Below are 18,588 nucleotides of genomic sequence, written 5' to 3' on the forward strand. Positions count from 1 at the left end.
GTTGTCCAGCAGCAACCTTTACAGCAGATTGCCCAGGAGTGATCAATTGCTCGTGTCTTTGTTGGCGTACAAGAGGCACAGGAGCGTAACAAAAGCTCACAAGCACAGGAAATGAAAAGTAAGGCAAGGAGGAAAAGTTAAAACCCGAGACGCACAGCTGAATATCGTGGCAGGGCGTTACCTCAGTGTGCCGGGTCGGGCGTCGCTTTCGACCCTGCCGGACGTGACTCTCGATGACTGATGCTGGCGAACATCTCCCAACCGATACCATATTCCCATGTTGTTTAATTCGCTGTGTACGAATGAAAAAGCCACACAACAGCTTGGTTAGCAGTTTTACCTGCAAATGACAAAATGATTGCGACGAAAAGAAAAGTTACAAAACTTCACGATTTCATTCACTCCCGCTGTCAAATAGCTCACCCTACACAGGTGTAGTTAACAAGATGGGTCTTGGACTTTGCCGTGATCTGGATGTCACATACAGCTGTCTTCGCATCCTCACGAGGGCTCATTTTCACACAGAGCCTCCTCTTCCTCATGGCAGCTTCCTCTGATGAGTCAAGTACATATGAGGATGTCAGAAAGGAATTGTTAGTTGTATTTTCAGTTCTGTTTTCTCCCGAGTTTGGGGCTAAAGAAAAGGGAAAAAAAAATCTGTCGACAGTTTGAGCCTCTAGGAAAAAATATATATTCACAAATCCCATTTATGCTTTGCTATTTAGTCATTACCATCCTCCGAATAAAAGATGAGCTAATATCAGTTTGTGGGTGACTTGCTGTGCTCAAAGGGGAAATGAGTGGACACTGGAAAGCCACAAAATTCACATGTGTTATTATCATTTTTATCGCTTTAGTAGGTAAAATGACAGAACTAAGTGAATCCTCCATCAGCTTTAGAGCACAACGGGGATTTAAACTCAATATTCTAGATAGAAACTCATACATAATGTCACATGTATACATTAAACATGGATTCACATAAAGTAATAAAACATTAAATTACAACATAGCCAAACAAAACATAATCTCTTTTCTTCATTCTGGCAAAAAGAAAAAAGAAAAAAAAAACACATTGCCATGCTTTCCCTATATTGCATCTGTGCCTTGCTCATTTATTTCCCCAGCAACACTAGAAAGTGCAGTGTAAATGCAATGATAATAAAAATAATAAACAAGCTGTCCTCACTCCCCACACCAAAATATTATTACATTTCCACGGCGTGGATAGTGAGGGGGAAATACGTAGCACTCAAAAAGCACTAAAGCATTGGGGAATGCATTTCATTAATATTAGATAACCCCCATCCACTCGTCCTCTCCCCAAATAAATACATAAATAAGGCCCTCATAAAGAAAAGCACAGCTCCAGCTGAGATAAACAATGACTCATGATTCTCTTCTCTTGTACCTCCAGGGCAAAATGTTTATTTTATTCCCACAGCCTGCCATAAATTAAGCTAACCTGCACCCATAAAACATTCACTATCTCAAGCAAAGCTGCCCCTGAGGACCTCGGCATAAGCTGGTCTGAGAGTGGCGGGGGAAAAAAACACAAGCAAGAGGAAGGGAGCGAGCCTGTGGTCGGTATTGACTGTTTACCTACTTCTGTCCATTGTTTCTTGCACAGGTGTGAACGACGCTGGCAGGGCGTCTTTAATATCAGTCAGCTTCATGTCCACGACAACATCGGGCCCCTGCACGAACGACAGCGCGGAGGCAGCAACTTTTAAAAATAATATATGCAAATGCAACTTTGGAAAGGACAGAGAGCAAGAATGAGAAAAAGGTTAGTCATTTTTTTGGGCGCTCAGGGAGGAAAATGCAGAGATAATAGACTCAATGATTTACTAAAAGCTCAAGAAGTCTCTAAAGAGAATGGTTGACAAAATAGCTCACGTAATTACTCTCTAATAGCTTTTTCTGGAGTGAGAGAATGCATGTGTGAACTTGTAATCATTCTCAACCTTTTGGCGAGAAGCTATGGGGTGATGGGAGACAGAGCAGGCAGTCTGATCAACAGAATGGGACTAGTTAAAAATAATCACGGACTGTGTAGCTGACATTTTCAAGCATGACTCTTCCCTGTCTCCCATTACATTTTCATTTTTTGCCATAATAAATTGCAATAATACACAGCGGCAGTAGAGAGTGGGGCGAGCCAGGCGTGACTTGATGCGTCCGAAAAGCCTGGATTCCACTGCCACTGTTGCCCGACAGTCATTACCATTAGAGACATTTTTTATTCATAGTTTTTACACTGACGTAAGGAGGAATATGGATGAATGTTATTACTATGCATGAAACCTTTTTTTTTAGTGTTTCCCCCCCTTTTTTTTCCGGGGAGAATTTTTCCTTCGCAACCTGACAAAGGGGGCTATCTACCTTCAACCTAGAGTATGATAAATCACAAACTATTTACTTCTCCCCACATAATACAGGGGCTAATTCTACAGAATCTGTTTTTGTCATAGACAATTACAGTGGGAGCTCCACTGACTGGCAGACAAAATAGCCTTTGTTGATGGCTCTGTCATGTTTTATTTGCGTCAAAGTCTTCAAAACAATGTGGACACGCATTTTAAGATAATATACAGGAACTAGGGGAAGGCCATTTGTATGCTATATACTAAACCGAGGGCCAGATTGAGCTCAGGCACGAGGCAGCCGCTGCCAGGTTGCCCGACTTTAAGGGGGATGCTGAAAAAGAATCGGACTCGATTAAGTCCTAAAATTGAGCTGATGCAAAGTAATAACAAAAATGCAGGTTTTGTTTACTGCCTGCACCGTCCACCTGCAGCCCACGGAAACTTAATTAATAGACGGCCAATAGTAAGCTGTATGCGCTGAGGTTAGACAGGTTGATTATCCTGGCAATGTAAGCAGGTGTATTTATGGCCACAGAGCAGCTGACAGCCAAGCAGAAACACATCAGCTGTAGGCTGCAGGCAGGAGAGGAGTCAAAAAAATGACCCGACAGCATTATGAGAAATACAATGCAAAGATCATTTCAGCCACAGAGGAGTCTTGGCTACTCAAATCAGGAGCTCTCTCTCTGTGAATATATATATATCCTATAGCTCTTCCATAAATAGGAGGCATTTTCTGATTCAAATGTTATATGTACATAAGCTTTGGTAACCATGGCTGCTGCTGATCAGATAAATTGGAATAGTTAAAATACAGCTCATTGGTATTTCATGAATAAACATAAATAATATCTTCGAGGGCCACCAACATGAAAAATACCTCTTCCAGGTATTATCCATCCAGAATATGCATGCATATCCATTTTATCTAAAACTTTAAAACTGCACTACCAGTCCTGGCTTTTTTAAAGCGGGACTTTGAATCATACAAACGCAAGGCCTATTAAGATATTCTGGCAGCAAAAAGTGAGCTAATAACCATTGGCATGCAACAATCAAAAAGGAAGGTGCAGCAGATGAGGAGCTAGTGCAGAGCGCATAGGAAAAGGGAGAAGTTTACATTCACGCTTACAGTTTTCCTGGTGAAACAGAGGTAGCGAGTGACCTTGGATTTGAATAAGCCGACCTTCCTCAGGTCGGCGTCAGAGCCATCTGTTGTTTGTGCAACCTACGTGGAAAAAATAGGGAAAAAAAAACAAGGAGAGAGAAAACATGCAGGAGGTGGGATAAAGTTAATGTATGTATGCCATGAGCGTGCTGCTTTTGCCTCTTCCTTTGCATACTAGCCTTAATTAACGCTTGCCTACACTACTGCTCCATCTCATTAGTGCTCTGCGTGGGTAAAGGAGTCTTAGCCTCCAAAAAGGTGGCTAAAAATATCATCTCTTGGGACTGGGCTGATTAAAGATGCCCTGACAAGGATCTGCTCTAATAAGGGAGGCAAACTTCAACGTGGGAAAGCAGGGAATATATTTATGGTAAATGTGGAATATATCTTTTTTTTTAAAAATAAACCTTCTGTATCCAGAGTGAAGACGCGGGTAAACTGAGACTGAGACACTGCGCACACACCACGAGTAGTTTTACTTTATTTAAGGAGACAGCTTTTTCTAAAAATAAATTACAAAGAATTTAAAGTCTGATTTCAAAGACCCGAGCCACTTGCCCTTGTACAACAGGCTCATTCATAGTTGTAAACGAGCAGTAGAGTCAGTAAAAAAAAGAGAGATTGCATCAAATTGACAGCATGTGGGTACCACAAGTCAAGCTCAAGGTCCTATACTACATTGCTATGTAAATTTAGGTATGCAGGGCAGAGTGATAAAGCAAAATATAACCTGCAGACTGCATCACGGAGACTCTTCCATCGTTCGAGCAAACATGCTTGGCTGAAGCGTCATGTTCCATTGGCTATCATGTGAGAATAACCTAAATAACTGCCAGAGTTATTTTCTAAAGGGATCCTTTACAAAGAAGAGTCAATCTAATGAGGTTCATTCAAATGAAGAAGTCATAGATCTCTGCACCCACCCACACACATTACCCCCTTGACAATAATGATGAATGACCCCAGTGACTGGTTGAGGGGGGGGGGGGGGGGGGGACATGGTATGGGGAGATTCATGCAAAACCACCACTGACTAGATGGGATGAGAGCAGAGGCTAGAGTGGGGAACAGAGACAGATAGTAGGATGAGGAGAGAGAAAGAGGAGAAGATGAGCAGAGAGAGGGATTGCAGGGCCTCTCCACAGCAGTTCCATGAAAGGTCCCAGAAGGAGCCAATACATCACCAGCCTCCCTTACTTCCTTACAAGACAACCCGTCTTGGCCACCTTTTTCCAGGTCAGTAGCCAGCGCATCCTGTCAGCGTAAACAAAGGGCTCGCTTTGTGAAACCCAAAGTCAAGTTGAGGAGTAACGAGGGCACGGTCCTCTGAGGAGGCACCTCAGGCATCATCCTGCCACAGCCGCCGGCAGCAAGAACGCGACGCAGCTTGAATTTGAAACGCCAACCGCTGAGCCACGGCAGCAAAAGCATGTGTAAACTTGTAGTGGATCTTGTCTAATACATACACGAGTGCCACTGTATGGCTCCGTCATTACACAGACTTCAATGAGAAGAATGTCACCTGTCTGATAAGAGATATCACACCTCTGATATTGAAATATGGTCGTGTCATTTGATTTAAAATGCAATGTCAGATTCAACTACTGCTTCTTAAAAGCTTATGCTTGCAGTGATCTGAAAGCCCACCGATGAAACAAGTCTTTAGGGGGTATTGAATATTCCTATGAAGCATCTCTGGAGACAGACATAAGCAGCAAGATGCTATGAAGCACTGAGAGACACAGCTGTGAATACAGATATAAAGGCATAAAATCAAAACTCTCTGGAGAGTAAAACCAGGTGAAGAGAAAATATGCGAGGCACAGGGAAACAAAGAAAAACACAGAAGCTGAGAAGTATTTCAGATCTTATTTTAAAAATAAATCAGCTTCTGACAATATATTAAAAAAAACACACACACACCGTGGCTATTTACAGGTTTTTAACTTTATTTGGGGGGTCTGTAAAATAGCGTAAAAGCGCACACATTTTAATGATCAAAAATAACCATTAAGTTCCTGTTGCTTTGAGGCCCACCTTATTAAGAGATCCGTGACAGCTGGACAGACTAAATGAGGAGTAGATCAAGTACTTAAAATATGTGTGTGAGTATGCACAGTACTCTCATACAACACCGAAATTATTTCCATCATTACAATGTATTTCTCTGATAAAGGCTTTTATAAGCTATGTTTGCTGTTCTGTTTGTCATTAGGACCATGGAAAAAAACTACCAAGAAAACCTGAATGAAACTTAGTTGAGAAGTGGAGCACATGGGTACACATGGGTGCCCTTTCAATTTAGGCCATTTTAAAGAAAAATCACTTTCTTCAAAACAGCTGAATACAGTATTTGCCTTGGTAGAGTTTCTGCCCCTTAAATCCCCTTGTGTGTGTGTGTGTGTGTGTGTGTGTGTGTGTGTGTGTGCGTTAAATATATATCAGGGTAGGCTAATGAAAATCCAGCTGAGTGACATGAAAACATAATGACCCACACCCAGTCCTTGTTTATTGGTTTGCATTTCCAATTTTACACTTATACTTATTGTCCTTCAGTATTCCAGTTCTGCTGGCAGCTTGAGCTTGGAGACAACAACAAATTTCCTCTTTGGGGACACAAAAGCATAAAGTAAAACTACAGTGACATCATCCATCGGTTTCTTAAGTCCCATTTTGAAGCCTTGAGATACAACTTTCAGGTGCAATGCAACAAACAGGAAGTGGTGAGAGGGGGCGGGTCTGACTATGAAGCCACCCATTGGCTAATGACTTGTCAGTAACAAGTTGTTAGCCAATGATGGTTCAATGGGTGAACCCCAGATAATCCTCTCTGAAACAGTTTGACCAAGATTTACAAAACAGACATATTTTGTATAGACATGTTCCAATACACAGTCCAATATTTCAGTTGGAAGCGATGTCCATCATTACTGTCTATGTCATACACCCAATAATTTGCTAATGCATAGGATTTTCCTATTATTCACGGAATAATAGGAAAACAGTTAACACTGGTGCCTCACAGCAACAAGGTCCTGAGTGTGACTCCACTATCTGGCCGTGGCCTTTCAGTGTGGAGTGTGGAGTACTCTCTGGGTACTCCGGCTTCCTCCCACAATCCAAAGACATGCAGTTAGTGGGGTTAGGTTAATTGATTATTCTAAAATTGCCCATAGGTGTGAATGTGAGTATGAATGGTTGTCTCTAAGTGTTAGCCCTGCAATAGATTCGCCCTATGACAGCTGAGATGGGCTCCAGCCCCCCATCACCTTGATAAGGATAAGAGGATGGATAAGACGTATTCACTCTTTTTTACAATGCCTAAACGTTTTGTTCATGGCTGAAATAATTTACAGATAGAGGAGGAGCATTAACAAGTACATCATAATGATGTGGGGCAGCTGCATATTGTTTGCTTGAGGCTGTGTTCAACTAGCCACTAGGTGGCCATTATGCAAATATGCAGGGACGTAGAAAAGCCATGCAAGAAACCCTGTTTTTCTAACAAGACATTTTGGACAGAGAATAACTTTTCTGGATGACCTTTGAACTTTGCAGGCGTAAAGCACAAAAATTGTTTATGACAGAACTAAAGTCACAGTTACTTTGAAATCTACTTGAATTTCTTGTTGAGATTCAGAGTGTGTGTTAAAGTGGGTGCTAAAGCGTGCGAGCAATTAGTTTAGCTGAAAGCAGGGCGGAAGAAGCTAGCTGCCATAGCCCCTTTGCAACCCATGAACAGAGCATGAGTGAGCAAGAGTCTACTCAGTGCGTTTGATGTTAGGTGGCTGCTGGTGCTTTAGCAAAGCTCCTGATCCCAGTGGAACAGTGTTTGATCTGGGCCTGCGCTCTCTCGTGTTGGAACAACCTGCTCAAGTTCAGAGATGTGAGCGTATGGTATCAGAGAGCAAAAGAGTTAATCAGCTCTTTGATCTGCTTTATAAAGTATATGGAAAGTATGGTGAACAGTCCGTATTAAGGAGGTATTTGAAAAGATTTCTTATATGAAAGGAAAAAAAATCAATACAGCTAATATCCTGAGACTTTCCCTCCCTCTTCCGTGGTGCATTAGTACACTGATACCAACTGCAGATATTTTTGTTTGTATTTCAAGTCTGCAGATGAAAGACCACATAGTGATGTTCGAAAAGATATTCTTGAAGATGGGACAAACGCATTTGAAATAGATCTTATGAGTCTGAAAGACCTTGAATCTTATCTTGGAGGATGACTTGCACTTAACTTTTTATTCTTAATGCTCTAACCTTGAATCATAACTTTTTCAGTTTGACTTTATAAAGAAAAACTAACACAGTGAATTAAATGTCTGCAATAAAACCCTCTTAACGGTTTTACTGCCGTCCTTCTTTTCTACAAACAAGTATCTTACTCTATCAGAAGCTACCATCTCAAAAGGAGGAAGTCATCAGATTTATTAGGCAGCCAAAGTTTGTGGGTGATCCACTAACAACACACTATCGCATAAAACCGACCACAGCCAGTTTAGTAACCAACACAGGTCACAAAGTGCAGCTATGAGTTAGGTTAAAATAATCTACTAGTAACATCCGTGCAGCTAAGCACTGATAACTTGACACAACTGAATCCGGTCCTAGGAGTCGACAGCCAACCTCTGGCACATTTGGGAAGCTGTACATAGGCACAATACTTTACATAAACTACACGCTAATAACAGCATGCTAACAAGCTTACAACAGTGCATTTAATGTTAACAATATCAAATGTCTCATATTTAGCAACTGCCATGTTGCTAAACACCATCTTAGTTCATTCTGGTAGCTGACCATTTCAACACAAAGTGCAGCTGAGGCTGATTGGAGCATACACATCGTGATTAGGTTTTATGATACCCTTGCAACAGATCAATAGCATTAAGCTATGGCTCCAAGTGTAGCAATTTACACATTTGCTTGGTAAGCAAAAGGTCATTAAAGACAGGAAAGGCATCTGGTATAAAAGCCTGCCAAATCCAACATGCAGAATTACCCACTATGGTGACCCTTTGTCACAAGGGAGCAGCCCAAAGTAGCTCAGATGCTAACATTACCATTTAAAACTAAAGTGGCAGCTAACTAACTTTGGTCAGTTAGTTCTACTAGCATGTTTTCATGCAGTAACAGTATTTTCTGCAAAAACAGAGTGAAATCAGATTTATATTTATTTTAAAAATATTAGTTTTTAATTTTGCACTTCTCGTCTTCCACCCTCTGGAACATACACAGTGTTTGCACACACAGAGTAATGGTGCAGTGGACGGGTAGAGAATGAAATCTGATTTCCCTGTGTTTGTTACTGTGTGGTGTGTACGTAGTTTCCGTGCCGATGGCTCCTTTCTGATGCCAACCCACCGTCATCTGCTCGATAGGAACAAGCTGAGTGTGTTGGGTGGAGCAGGAAGAGATAAAAACTGGGGGAAGAGGGAGGCTTTGGGGGCCTAATGAAAACAAAAGAAGCTTGAATAGGAACAAGGGAAGAGGAAGAGAGATCTGCCCTTGAGCTTGTTTTGTGCTTTGATAAACTTGTGCACTATCTTCTCTTTTTTTACCCTTTAAACTAAGTTACACCAAAAAAAATCTAATTAAGCAGCCCACCCTGCACTACTTCACATTTCTGTTAATGGTGAAGACGCTGTGAGACTTGAATATAAAGAAAACATGAGGACAAAGTTAAATTATATGGGGATCAACCAAACATCATTAAGCCTTTGCCTCTGGTGTGTCTACAACACTGGTGGGAACCAACGATGGCAATCCGTCTAATCATCAAAGTAAACTTTATGAATAAGTCATCTAGCAGATCTTACAAAAACACCTTGAAAGGGTGCCAACAGCCTGGGTGTGCATTATGCTACACAATCATTTTCAACTGTTACATGTACAACCCAGTACAGAAAGCAAAATAAATCTTATTAGATCTCCAATTATGACAACAATCACTGATTAACAATTTGGATTCTGGTCCTATCACAAAAACACTTTAAAATGTTAAATGCATCATCAGGGCAAAAAAGTGCTTTTTTACTGAACCTGTGATTTTTAAAAGAAATAAAATAAAGTGCAGACTTGCTCTCAGCCTGTTTTAGCAAACGCACATGCAGGTGCCTATAGTTCAAAAAAATTACAAATGGGATATTTTGACCTTGAGGTCAATGTAATGAAATGTGAAATATGAGTCACCTTGCTCTCGAGTTATTATGTTCACAAATTTAGGTGTCCCAGCCACCCACCCACATTATATGAACAGCCATAAAAGTAGCCCGTTTTTGGTGAATGACTTCTTTACTTAGAACTAATTACCGAATATCTGGACACCTGAAAACTATGGATACAGCTTAATAACCAGGCTTGCCGGCATAAGCTGATAACAATCCACCCTCTCATCCATGTATTGTTTACATCATGGTGGCAGGCAAAATGCTAACACTGAACCTCCAGAATGCAAATGGTGATTTCATGGTGTACGCCAGTCTTTTATATATAAAACCTATGCTCAGGATGTTTGTACTCACAACATAGTAGCCATCAGGGGCCTTGCTGGGTGAAGACACTACTCCAACTGCAGTGATGGGATCTATGGGAAGCTGGCTGCTGACTTCAGACATGTCGAAGCTCTGTTAGAAAAGCAGAAGAGTATCATTACAATTGGTACAATTGGTATCAACAGTTCTTTCTGCAGAGGTGAAACACAAACACACACATATATATATATGCGTGTGTGTGTGTGTGTGTGTGTGTGTGTGTGTGTGTGTTTCACCTCTGGCAGTCATTACACAGAGGATGCACACAGAATTTCTTGGCTAAAATGGCCACAATATTGACTTCTTGATGAGGCTTATTAGGATCTAGAAGAAAAAGTGTCCGCCTAATCCAGGATCAAATGACAAGTGAGACCAGTGACAAAACAGCATTTGGAGACTACCCAATGACTTCACCAAATCACAAATTAGGGGGAGTGATCACATATTTTCAAGGAAGTCCCAATCAATTGCTATCTATTCCTGTCTAAGGGAATTTTTTCCTAATGGGTATGCAAGCCTCTTACAGGGTAAGTGGCTTTACAAAAGGTTCCCTTGCGCAATTTTATTAGATTAGGTTTAAAACATTCTTGTACTAACTGACAAAGTTGCTGCATTCAATCTTGATATTTAGAAAATCTATTGCAATTAAGCTGATCAAATTAGGGGTTTTACTCCAGAAAACAGCTGTCTCTTTAACAAATGCTAGATAGCTGTACTTATTCAAATGAAACAGGATAGCAAATTAGCTAATAGATTGAAGAATCTCTTTGTAACATTCATTTGTTTAAAATGAGCTTTGTTTTTCCGGCACAAAAACAAGGCCTGGAGAACTTATCCAGGCAGATTAATTTAAAAAAAGAGAAACCATTGCAAGCTATTTCATTTCCAAAGACAAAAATCACCATGAAATCCAAGATAGTATATAGTCTTAAATAGTACTGAAGAGCCACTTTGTCGTTTTAAGTTATATGGAGAATTATTATTATTCAAGAGACACACCCGAATGTAGACAAGGTGATAAAACTGTATTATTATTATTTTTATTGTAATCTTACAAATTATTTAAACGTGTACCTTCGAACATTTTGCATATTGCTAACCTGTCAGGTCACAGGTGACAATCTTCAATAATTCTTATGTTAAGAACCATATTTAGAAACATTATGCTCGTAAAATTATGACTGTCAGATACAGCATAAACCGCATTAGCGTCTTAATTTTACGAGCATAATGTTTCTAAATATGGTTCTTAACATAAGAATTATTGAAGATTGTCACCTGTGACCTGACAGGTTAGCAATATGCAAAATGTTCGCAGGTTTAGCTAACATACTTACTGGTTTTTCTAGGGTTTAAAGAGTTTTAGCTTTATCCTGTATCCATCTCGAAAGCGCTTATTTACAAGTGCCCAGTTACAACTGCTTTACCGAGAGTGGTGTGACGCAAACACAGCTCTAGTTAACGTCCAACATGCATCTTGTGTTATAAAACGCTAACGCCTGCAATATAGCAGTCTTACAAATTACCTGGAGACTTGAAACCCACCACAAACTCAACGGTGAGCTGACACAAAAGCTAAACCCAGAGTCCTTTTTTTACCTGCTAAAACCACTTTGTGAACTTTGGACTTTACACACCAACATGTAGGAAGGAAATACTTCCTGGTGTTCAAGGGAAGAAATTATTAACTACAGTCCAATATTTGGGTGATGTCTTCCAAGAATATTTTTTTTCTGTGATTTATTGTTTTATTTATAGATAAATAAATTAAACGATAAAAAAAAAATAACAAAATGCGACATTTTATTCAACAAACGGCTTAGATATCAGTTGTTTAAAAAAAACAAAACTTACATTAAGAACAAAGTATGCAAAGAATTTCAAGGCCTGCAATGCCAGGGTGTATTTTTTAGCAATAACCTACGTGATCCAATTTAGCTGTTGTAACTAAATTAAGGTTGTGCTTCCCTACATGGCTATCATTACATGGATATATCTACAGGTCACGCCTCCTGGCAGTTGGTTGTCTCTCTAATCGTCACATGTCGTTTCTGTAATCAGATGAAAGTAAGACCAAGCCCAGTGTATTGACTTAGCTGTAGCATTAGGATGTGCATGTCTCTGAGTGCAAAACTTGAAAGCCTCTTTGTAGACTGTCCAAAACACCAGCAGGCGACAGATGCTTTCCCATCATCGAGTTTATTATTTCTGCCCCCACCATACCAATCAAATAAATTATTTCATTCTGCGACTATTATCCTAATGTACTGTATTCAAATCAAAGACTTGTTGCCCTGCTCTGTGACATGGTGCCATATGCTGGCCGAATGTCACACGCAGTGAGATGTATTTATTGGCGATCGGTTTTCCTTCTGAAATTTATGAAGAGGGGGTGACTTTCAGAGGAAAGTGACACCCCATGTAACAAAAAAACATTTTAACACCTCCATTCTTGTGGTTGATTTTAACCAAGGATGCAGAAACCATGCCTGGGTTTAAGATAAGAATATTACCGCTTGCCTTTATAGCCCTTTTTTAAAATCTTTTCTGATGTCGATCGTCTCACTATCCAGTATATTAACATTTAATGAACATAAAAGACCTACAGAAAATAAAATGTCTGCCTTTTACATTTTGTTTCAGTGCGATGACAACTGTAATAATTCGCAAAACATCTTTCATGATCCTCCAAATATATCTGATTATCTGATTTTACTCCTTTAAGTCATCATTTGAGTTTGTAATGATGGGAGAGAATAGTTTGTCTTGCATAGCCTGTGGCTGACAGAATAAAATAAGTGTAAAGATCCTAACATGCTGCAAACAATGTTCTTCACGTCATACAGCACAGCACTGATCACTGTGGCTCATTGTATGTCAATTGGAGCTGCAATTAATTCCGGTGAGGAAATTTACACAGTGGAAGAAGATTTTCCTACTTTGTAAGCCCCTGTAACACCCCGTATCATCACCGCCACCCACCTCACACGCACCAGCACATGCTATCACATCAAGGTGTTGACAACCTACTGAAACGCGCTCATTTTGGGCAGAGATTTGCGGTGGTGCTGAAGTTGATAAAATAAAATCTCAGGTGTTGGTGGGGAGAAAAGAGTAGATGGAGAGGGGGAAAAAAACCAAAACAACAACACATGCTCCAGCTGCGAAGAGGTGCACCTGCTAAAGTAATGGTCTAATTATGGAATAGGTGATGAAACACTCATTGAGAGTCTGGAGATAGCAGCAACACATGCTAACTGTGAAAACCATCAGCTTTTACAGTGTTTTAATGTGTGGCACATTGCATGCTGAGGGTAGTGGGGTAAGATGAATGATGGCTGTGGCAGATTTCTGTGGGGGAGCAGCCAGTGTAGGACGCATAGCATTACAGCTGGCATTTTGAAAAGGTTCATTAAAACTGTGATTTCTCTGTTCACGCTTTGTTTCATGTATACTTTATGACACATCTCACTTTAAAGTTGACCCCATAAATACTGGATCATCTTATCATGAGCAAAATATCACACACACGCACACACACACACATTCTAGTAACAATCTTGTAGTCGTGAGTGGTAATCAGTGGATGAAAGAAGAGCCCCTGAACTAAAATTATACCTTGGTGAATAACTTTGCACCTGAATGATTAAAGGAAAAAAAAAAACCAGCAAAGGTTTTCTTTTCCACGTGTAAAGGTCATTCACTGTGTTCAGTAATTTGCTGACACTAGACTAGGGACCAGAGATGGAGATTTCTGTGTTGCCACCCCGAGAGTAATAATATCCTATCTCAACTTGGGAAATCTACTGCGCCCCAACGTCCCCGTCACCCGCATGAGCCCATTATGGGCTATGTAGAAATCTGCAGGTCTCATAACAACCCCCTCCTCCTTGATTTTCTACACATCCTGAATAGCTTATAATAACAAGCTTTAGGAAGCCTACCCTGAGCGTCCCCATAGAATACAGCCTCGCATGGCTCCATGATATCATGCTTCTCTCTAATTAAAGGTCAGTTTGGTCGAGTCTCATTGCTGCCCTGGCTGGAAAAAAACCTCCCGAAACATGATGGCTTCTCCAAATGTGATTTAATTTTCCATTTATGCCATCTGTTTTCTTGGCCAAAGCACTGAATTGCACAAGTTGAAAATGTATGAACTGTCAGATTCACTCACTAATTCTTCATGTTTGCAGTTTAAAACAAATCATCCATAAAAAGAGGAGACTTCTTAAAATGCTGCTTGATAACGCGACGCTATTTCCGACAAAGTTTGCTGTATCTCAGTAAAAACAGAAGGCATTCATTTGGAAATCCTTTCAAATCTTAACTCAAATAATACAAAGAAAGCATATTTAATAAGTTTAATATCGAAACTCTTTTAGTTTGAAATCAATATCTGCCACATGTTTTGTTTTTTAACAGCACATAAAAGTTATCTAATCCTAGAACAAACATCTGGTGAACCTTTCACTGCAAATTAGGTTAATTAACTGTAACGTGACTGGGTATAAACAGAGAGGCTGAGTCTTCCACAAGTAAAGACAGGGAGGGGTTCGCCACTCTTAACAACTGTTTCAAGTATTCCAACAATTTAGGAATAGCATTAGTCCAAGGAAAATTGAAAAAGATTAAATCTAACATTATCGTAATGTTAATGATATTAAGAATCTAATATCATTATAAGAATCAGAGAATCCAGAGATATCCTTGTACTTCAGGGGCAAAGCTAAAAACCAATGTTAAATTGCAATGATCCTCAGGCTCTTATTCAGTCTCCTTCATCTTCCTCTTTAGGGATCTGCTGTCTTCATCTCACCCTATCTTCTTGTATCCTCCTCATGTCAGACACGCCTTCTGCATGTCTTCTCTCACTAAATCCATAGACCTTCTCTTTTCCTCCTGCCTGGGAGCTCCATCTCTAATGTCCTTTGTCTAAGAGTTGCACTGCTTGTCTTAAATGTCCAAACCATCTCAGCTTTGCCCCTCTAACTTTGTCTCCAAACCGCTCAACCTGAACTGTCTCACTGTAATAATTTCTAATCCTGTCCCTCCTGGTTACGTCCAATGAAAATTTCAACATCTTCAACTCTGCCACCTCCAGCTCCACCTGATACGGTTCTGTTGTGGAAATCAGTGCACCAGCTCGACAGACCAGAGCAAGCAGAGTTTAACACTTAACCCATAAATGCAAGTTAAGTCTGCATCATGAGCTCATTTAAGATGGAATTAGGCAAAATACAGTAGCGCGCTGTCCTGTCTGGCTGAAATTATTTCAGGAAATGATTGTTATACCGTTAAAAAGCCAGCATTTATGACAGCATAGCTGTGCATTAGTGCACACAGCTGTGTAGGCATCATTAATGCTGAACAATATATACATATGTTATGATTTAGATAACGTCTTCTTCAGGAATGTTTTTCAGCAAAGATAATACCAAACTATATTCTGCAGGTGTTACAACCAAATACATCGATAAAAGAGTCAAACGGGCCAACCTGCAGCATTTGGCAAACTACGATCATAGAAAGGTAGAATAGCTTAACATACCACGTTTCCTTTTTTAAATCGTGGTGCTGGGATCAGGTTTTAAATGAGCGTGCAGTATATATATTTCAAGACGGAAACACTTTTTTTTCAATTACACGTGCTTAAGAGTTTAAATAATTCACACATCGTTAGATTCTGTAATTTACATCTTACACATTTTCCAACTTTTTTGGAGATGGGGTTGTACACAACTTCCAAAATCAACCAGTGGTTGTTTCATATATGGCCTCTACGTTTCATTTGTGTATTTATACCTGTGCATGTATCTTATGTGACCGTCCTACTGTAAGTAATTGCTTCTGTAGTATATTACATTTGCTTATCTCTATCAGCTTACACTTTATTGCTCAACTTATCATTAAATGCACCCATACACGCACATGCATCTGTGCATGCAGACCACTAATGCATGCACGCATACATACACACAAACGCACACACACACGCACGCACACACATACACTTTCCTCCGTCTGGTGGGGAGTCTGGACTGCTCCGACTGACTGCGCCTCACTGCCCTTGTGCAGTGGTGTGCCAGTTGTGCCTTCCCCCATCGCTGTGAATGCCACCATCTGGTGTGCCACGTGGACATCATAATCTCCCCTTAATTACATTAGCAGTGCAATCAGTTACTGCATTACAAGGCCGGGCGAAGAGCTTTTAAATCTTGGAGGAAATCATAAATAATTGCACTAAGTACCCAGCGCCAGATGTGCGTGCCAACTTGGCTGGCATGAGATAAATAGTAACCTCAACAACGGTGTTCAGTATCCAGTCTGCAAATATTTTTTGGGCAGTACGATCCCCTCGTCCTTTGCTCTCAGCCCCGCCGTTGTCCTTTTCCTTCTGATTCTCTCACTTTGTGTAAGCACGCAGCGAGGCTAGGCACCTTGGACAGTCAGGTACCCGGTGCTGTCGCGCATCCCTGCAGCAGTTTGACTGATATAATGCAGGAAACCATCCAGTTTGTAACAAGGTGTTTCAGTGCATCGCAGTCCACCCCATTACTACACCCTTCATTCATTTCTCAGCTACATAATTAGATGTTCCTCAGGTATCTTCTGTAGAAATTGAAATTATTTATGAATTTTTGAATAGTTGCGTTAGGTGGATGTGCGCGTAGGTTGTGTGTAGCTTAACAAGACATCATACATTATGAGCTACTGTCACGTCTTTCACCTCAGAGGGAATGTCACGTTGTGTTGCATGGTACTTTTCACTCATCTTCCTGTCATGCTCTCAGTTCCCTCGGCTGTTCATACTGATGCATATCCCACTCAGTTTATTGCCAGCATTAAGCACTCTTGGCCATAGGCTACACAGGACAACCAGCAGAGTGGTCACTAAGCTGTGAAATTACAGGTACTGAAAACCGTTTTTACTGGCAAGCTAATATGTGCAAAGTAACATTTCATTAAAAAATTACTAGTGTTGTTATTGATAGATCTGTGTTTTTTTCTAGTATGACATGTTAAAGCTTTCGCTGTATCTGTGTCTCCAGCACAAAATTTAAAACCACATACGTATTTAGTCTTCTGATCCAAATTCTGTTTAAAAAATGCAAATATAACGGTTGAAGTTTTTCTGAGGTAAATGGGCATGGCTTTACTGCTGCAATACTTGGTTTTGCGACTCCTGCCAAGAGTTTAGAAATTCCGGTGTATTCAGAGCAGTGCCACACTGTCATTAGGATAATGACAATGTGGCACCATCACGATAATACTCCCATCCTTCATAAACTTCTCTGGCTACCAGTCCCCTCCATGAGAGAGGAACTCTTCTAGGGACTTATCAGTACATCTAACCTTTTTGTTTATAACCATGAAAAAATGTTGATCTTGGCAACATGACTGTTTAAGAATCTGTAGGCCTCTGTAAATAACTGCACAATGACTGATTTTTTACTATATGCACTGGAGGCTCCAATCGTTTTTGGATTCAACACTTTGGCTTTGATTCTCAATACATCAGAATTGGCATATTGCAATATATATGAAGCAGTAGTTCTGCCATCTCTCCTTTATGTCTGTGAGACTTGGACCCTTTATCAAAGACACATAAAACAGCCAGAAGCCTTTCATCTATGCTCCCTGAGATCATTGTGTAAGATCAAATGGCAGGATAAGATTCCAAACATTGAAGTGCTTGCAAGATGTGGGATCACCGGCGCTGAGGGGATGACTATGAAAGCCCAGTTTTGCTGAGATGGACATGTGATTAGAACGGATGACACCCAGATACCAAAGACGTTGTTCTTAGGCCAGCTCAGTTGTGTTACAAAGTGTTCTGGATGCCCACCCCTGATAAAATTATGCAAGATAGAAACCGCCGCCTGACACACACCAACTCAAAACTGACCTAGTTGGTGACAAAAACCTCTGTTGTCACAAAAGAAACTAGATATTTGAAAAGAGGAGGGTTGAGGATGTGCAGCAGAAATGTGCAAGCCAAAAGGCCAGTGCCTTACAACCTGTGTCAAGTTATGACCGTATATGTGCGTTATGTGCAATCTGCATCATGCAAGCCAAAGTGGAGCCTAGCATCACACATGACGCTGCAGCTGCACTGACCCAGTACAAACACAGCACAGCCACCACACACCACACAAACTGCTGATGCACATCTCTCAACGCAAGAGGAGAATCCATATATACTGCAAAACTATTTTTTTATAGATTCAGTGTCTCCAGCCTTTGCTGGTAGTAGCAGCTACACTGAGACCAACTTGGATGCTCAGAGGTTCACTGGCCATTATATCAGTCCATGTGTTATATGTGATATAAAGTAGTTCTACTTCTAGAAATCATATAAATATAAACAGGTTGATGCAGGTCAGCTCTGTGGTTACCATTTCCTCACATCACATAACCACATAAAATCATGTAATACGCGTCAAACCTTTTGTCATATGTCTAAATGTCTATGTCCATTTAGGTTTCCATGAATATGCTGCACTCATGTACAG

General features: G+C 40.5%; 1 protein-coding gene across 8 annotated transcripts in view; it reads right to left on the reverse strand.

Moving 5' to 3' along the window:
* mvb12bb (multivesicular body subunit 12Bb) overlaps positions 1-11,730 on the reverse strand; it is a 33,385-nt gene extending 21,655 nt beyond the window's left edge. For 4 of the 8 annotated variants that reach the window (XM_025896858.1, XM_005473106.4, XM_025896859.1 and 1 more), the window contains exons 1-6: positions 11,602-11,730; positions 10,067-10,168; positions 3,502-3,597; positions 1,607-1,697; positions 424-553; positions 182-292 (exon numbers count right to left, since the gene is read on the reverse strand). In XM_025896858.1, coding sequence (XP_025752643.1) covers positions 182-292; positions 424-553; positions 1,607-1,697; positions 3,502-3,597; positions 10,067-10,159 — 521 coding nt within the window. In that variant the 5' untranslated portion in view covers positions 10,160-10,168; positions 11,602-11,730. Of the gene's footprint in view, positions 1-181; positions 293-423; positions 554-1,606; positions 1,698-3,501; positions 3,598-10,066; positions 10,169-11,412; positions 11,564-11,601 lie in introns of those variants that run through there. The other 4 variants (XM_019365817.2, XM_013271624.3, XM_013271622.3 and 1 more) reach the window with 4 other exon arrangements.
* Between the last annotated feature and the right edge of the window lie 6,858 nt (positions 11,731-18,588).

The sequence above is a fragment of the Oreochromis niloticus genome, linkage group LG12 (assembly GCF_001858045.2).
Source record: "Oreochromis niloticus isolate F11D_XX linkage group LG12, O_niloticus_UMD_NMBU, whole genome shotgun sequence".
Lineage (NCBI taxonomy): Eukaryota > Metazoa > Chordata > Actinopteri > Cichliformes > Cichlidae > Oreochromis > Oreochromis niloticus.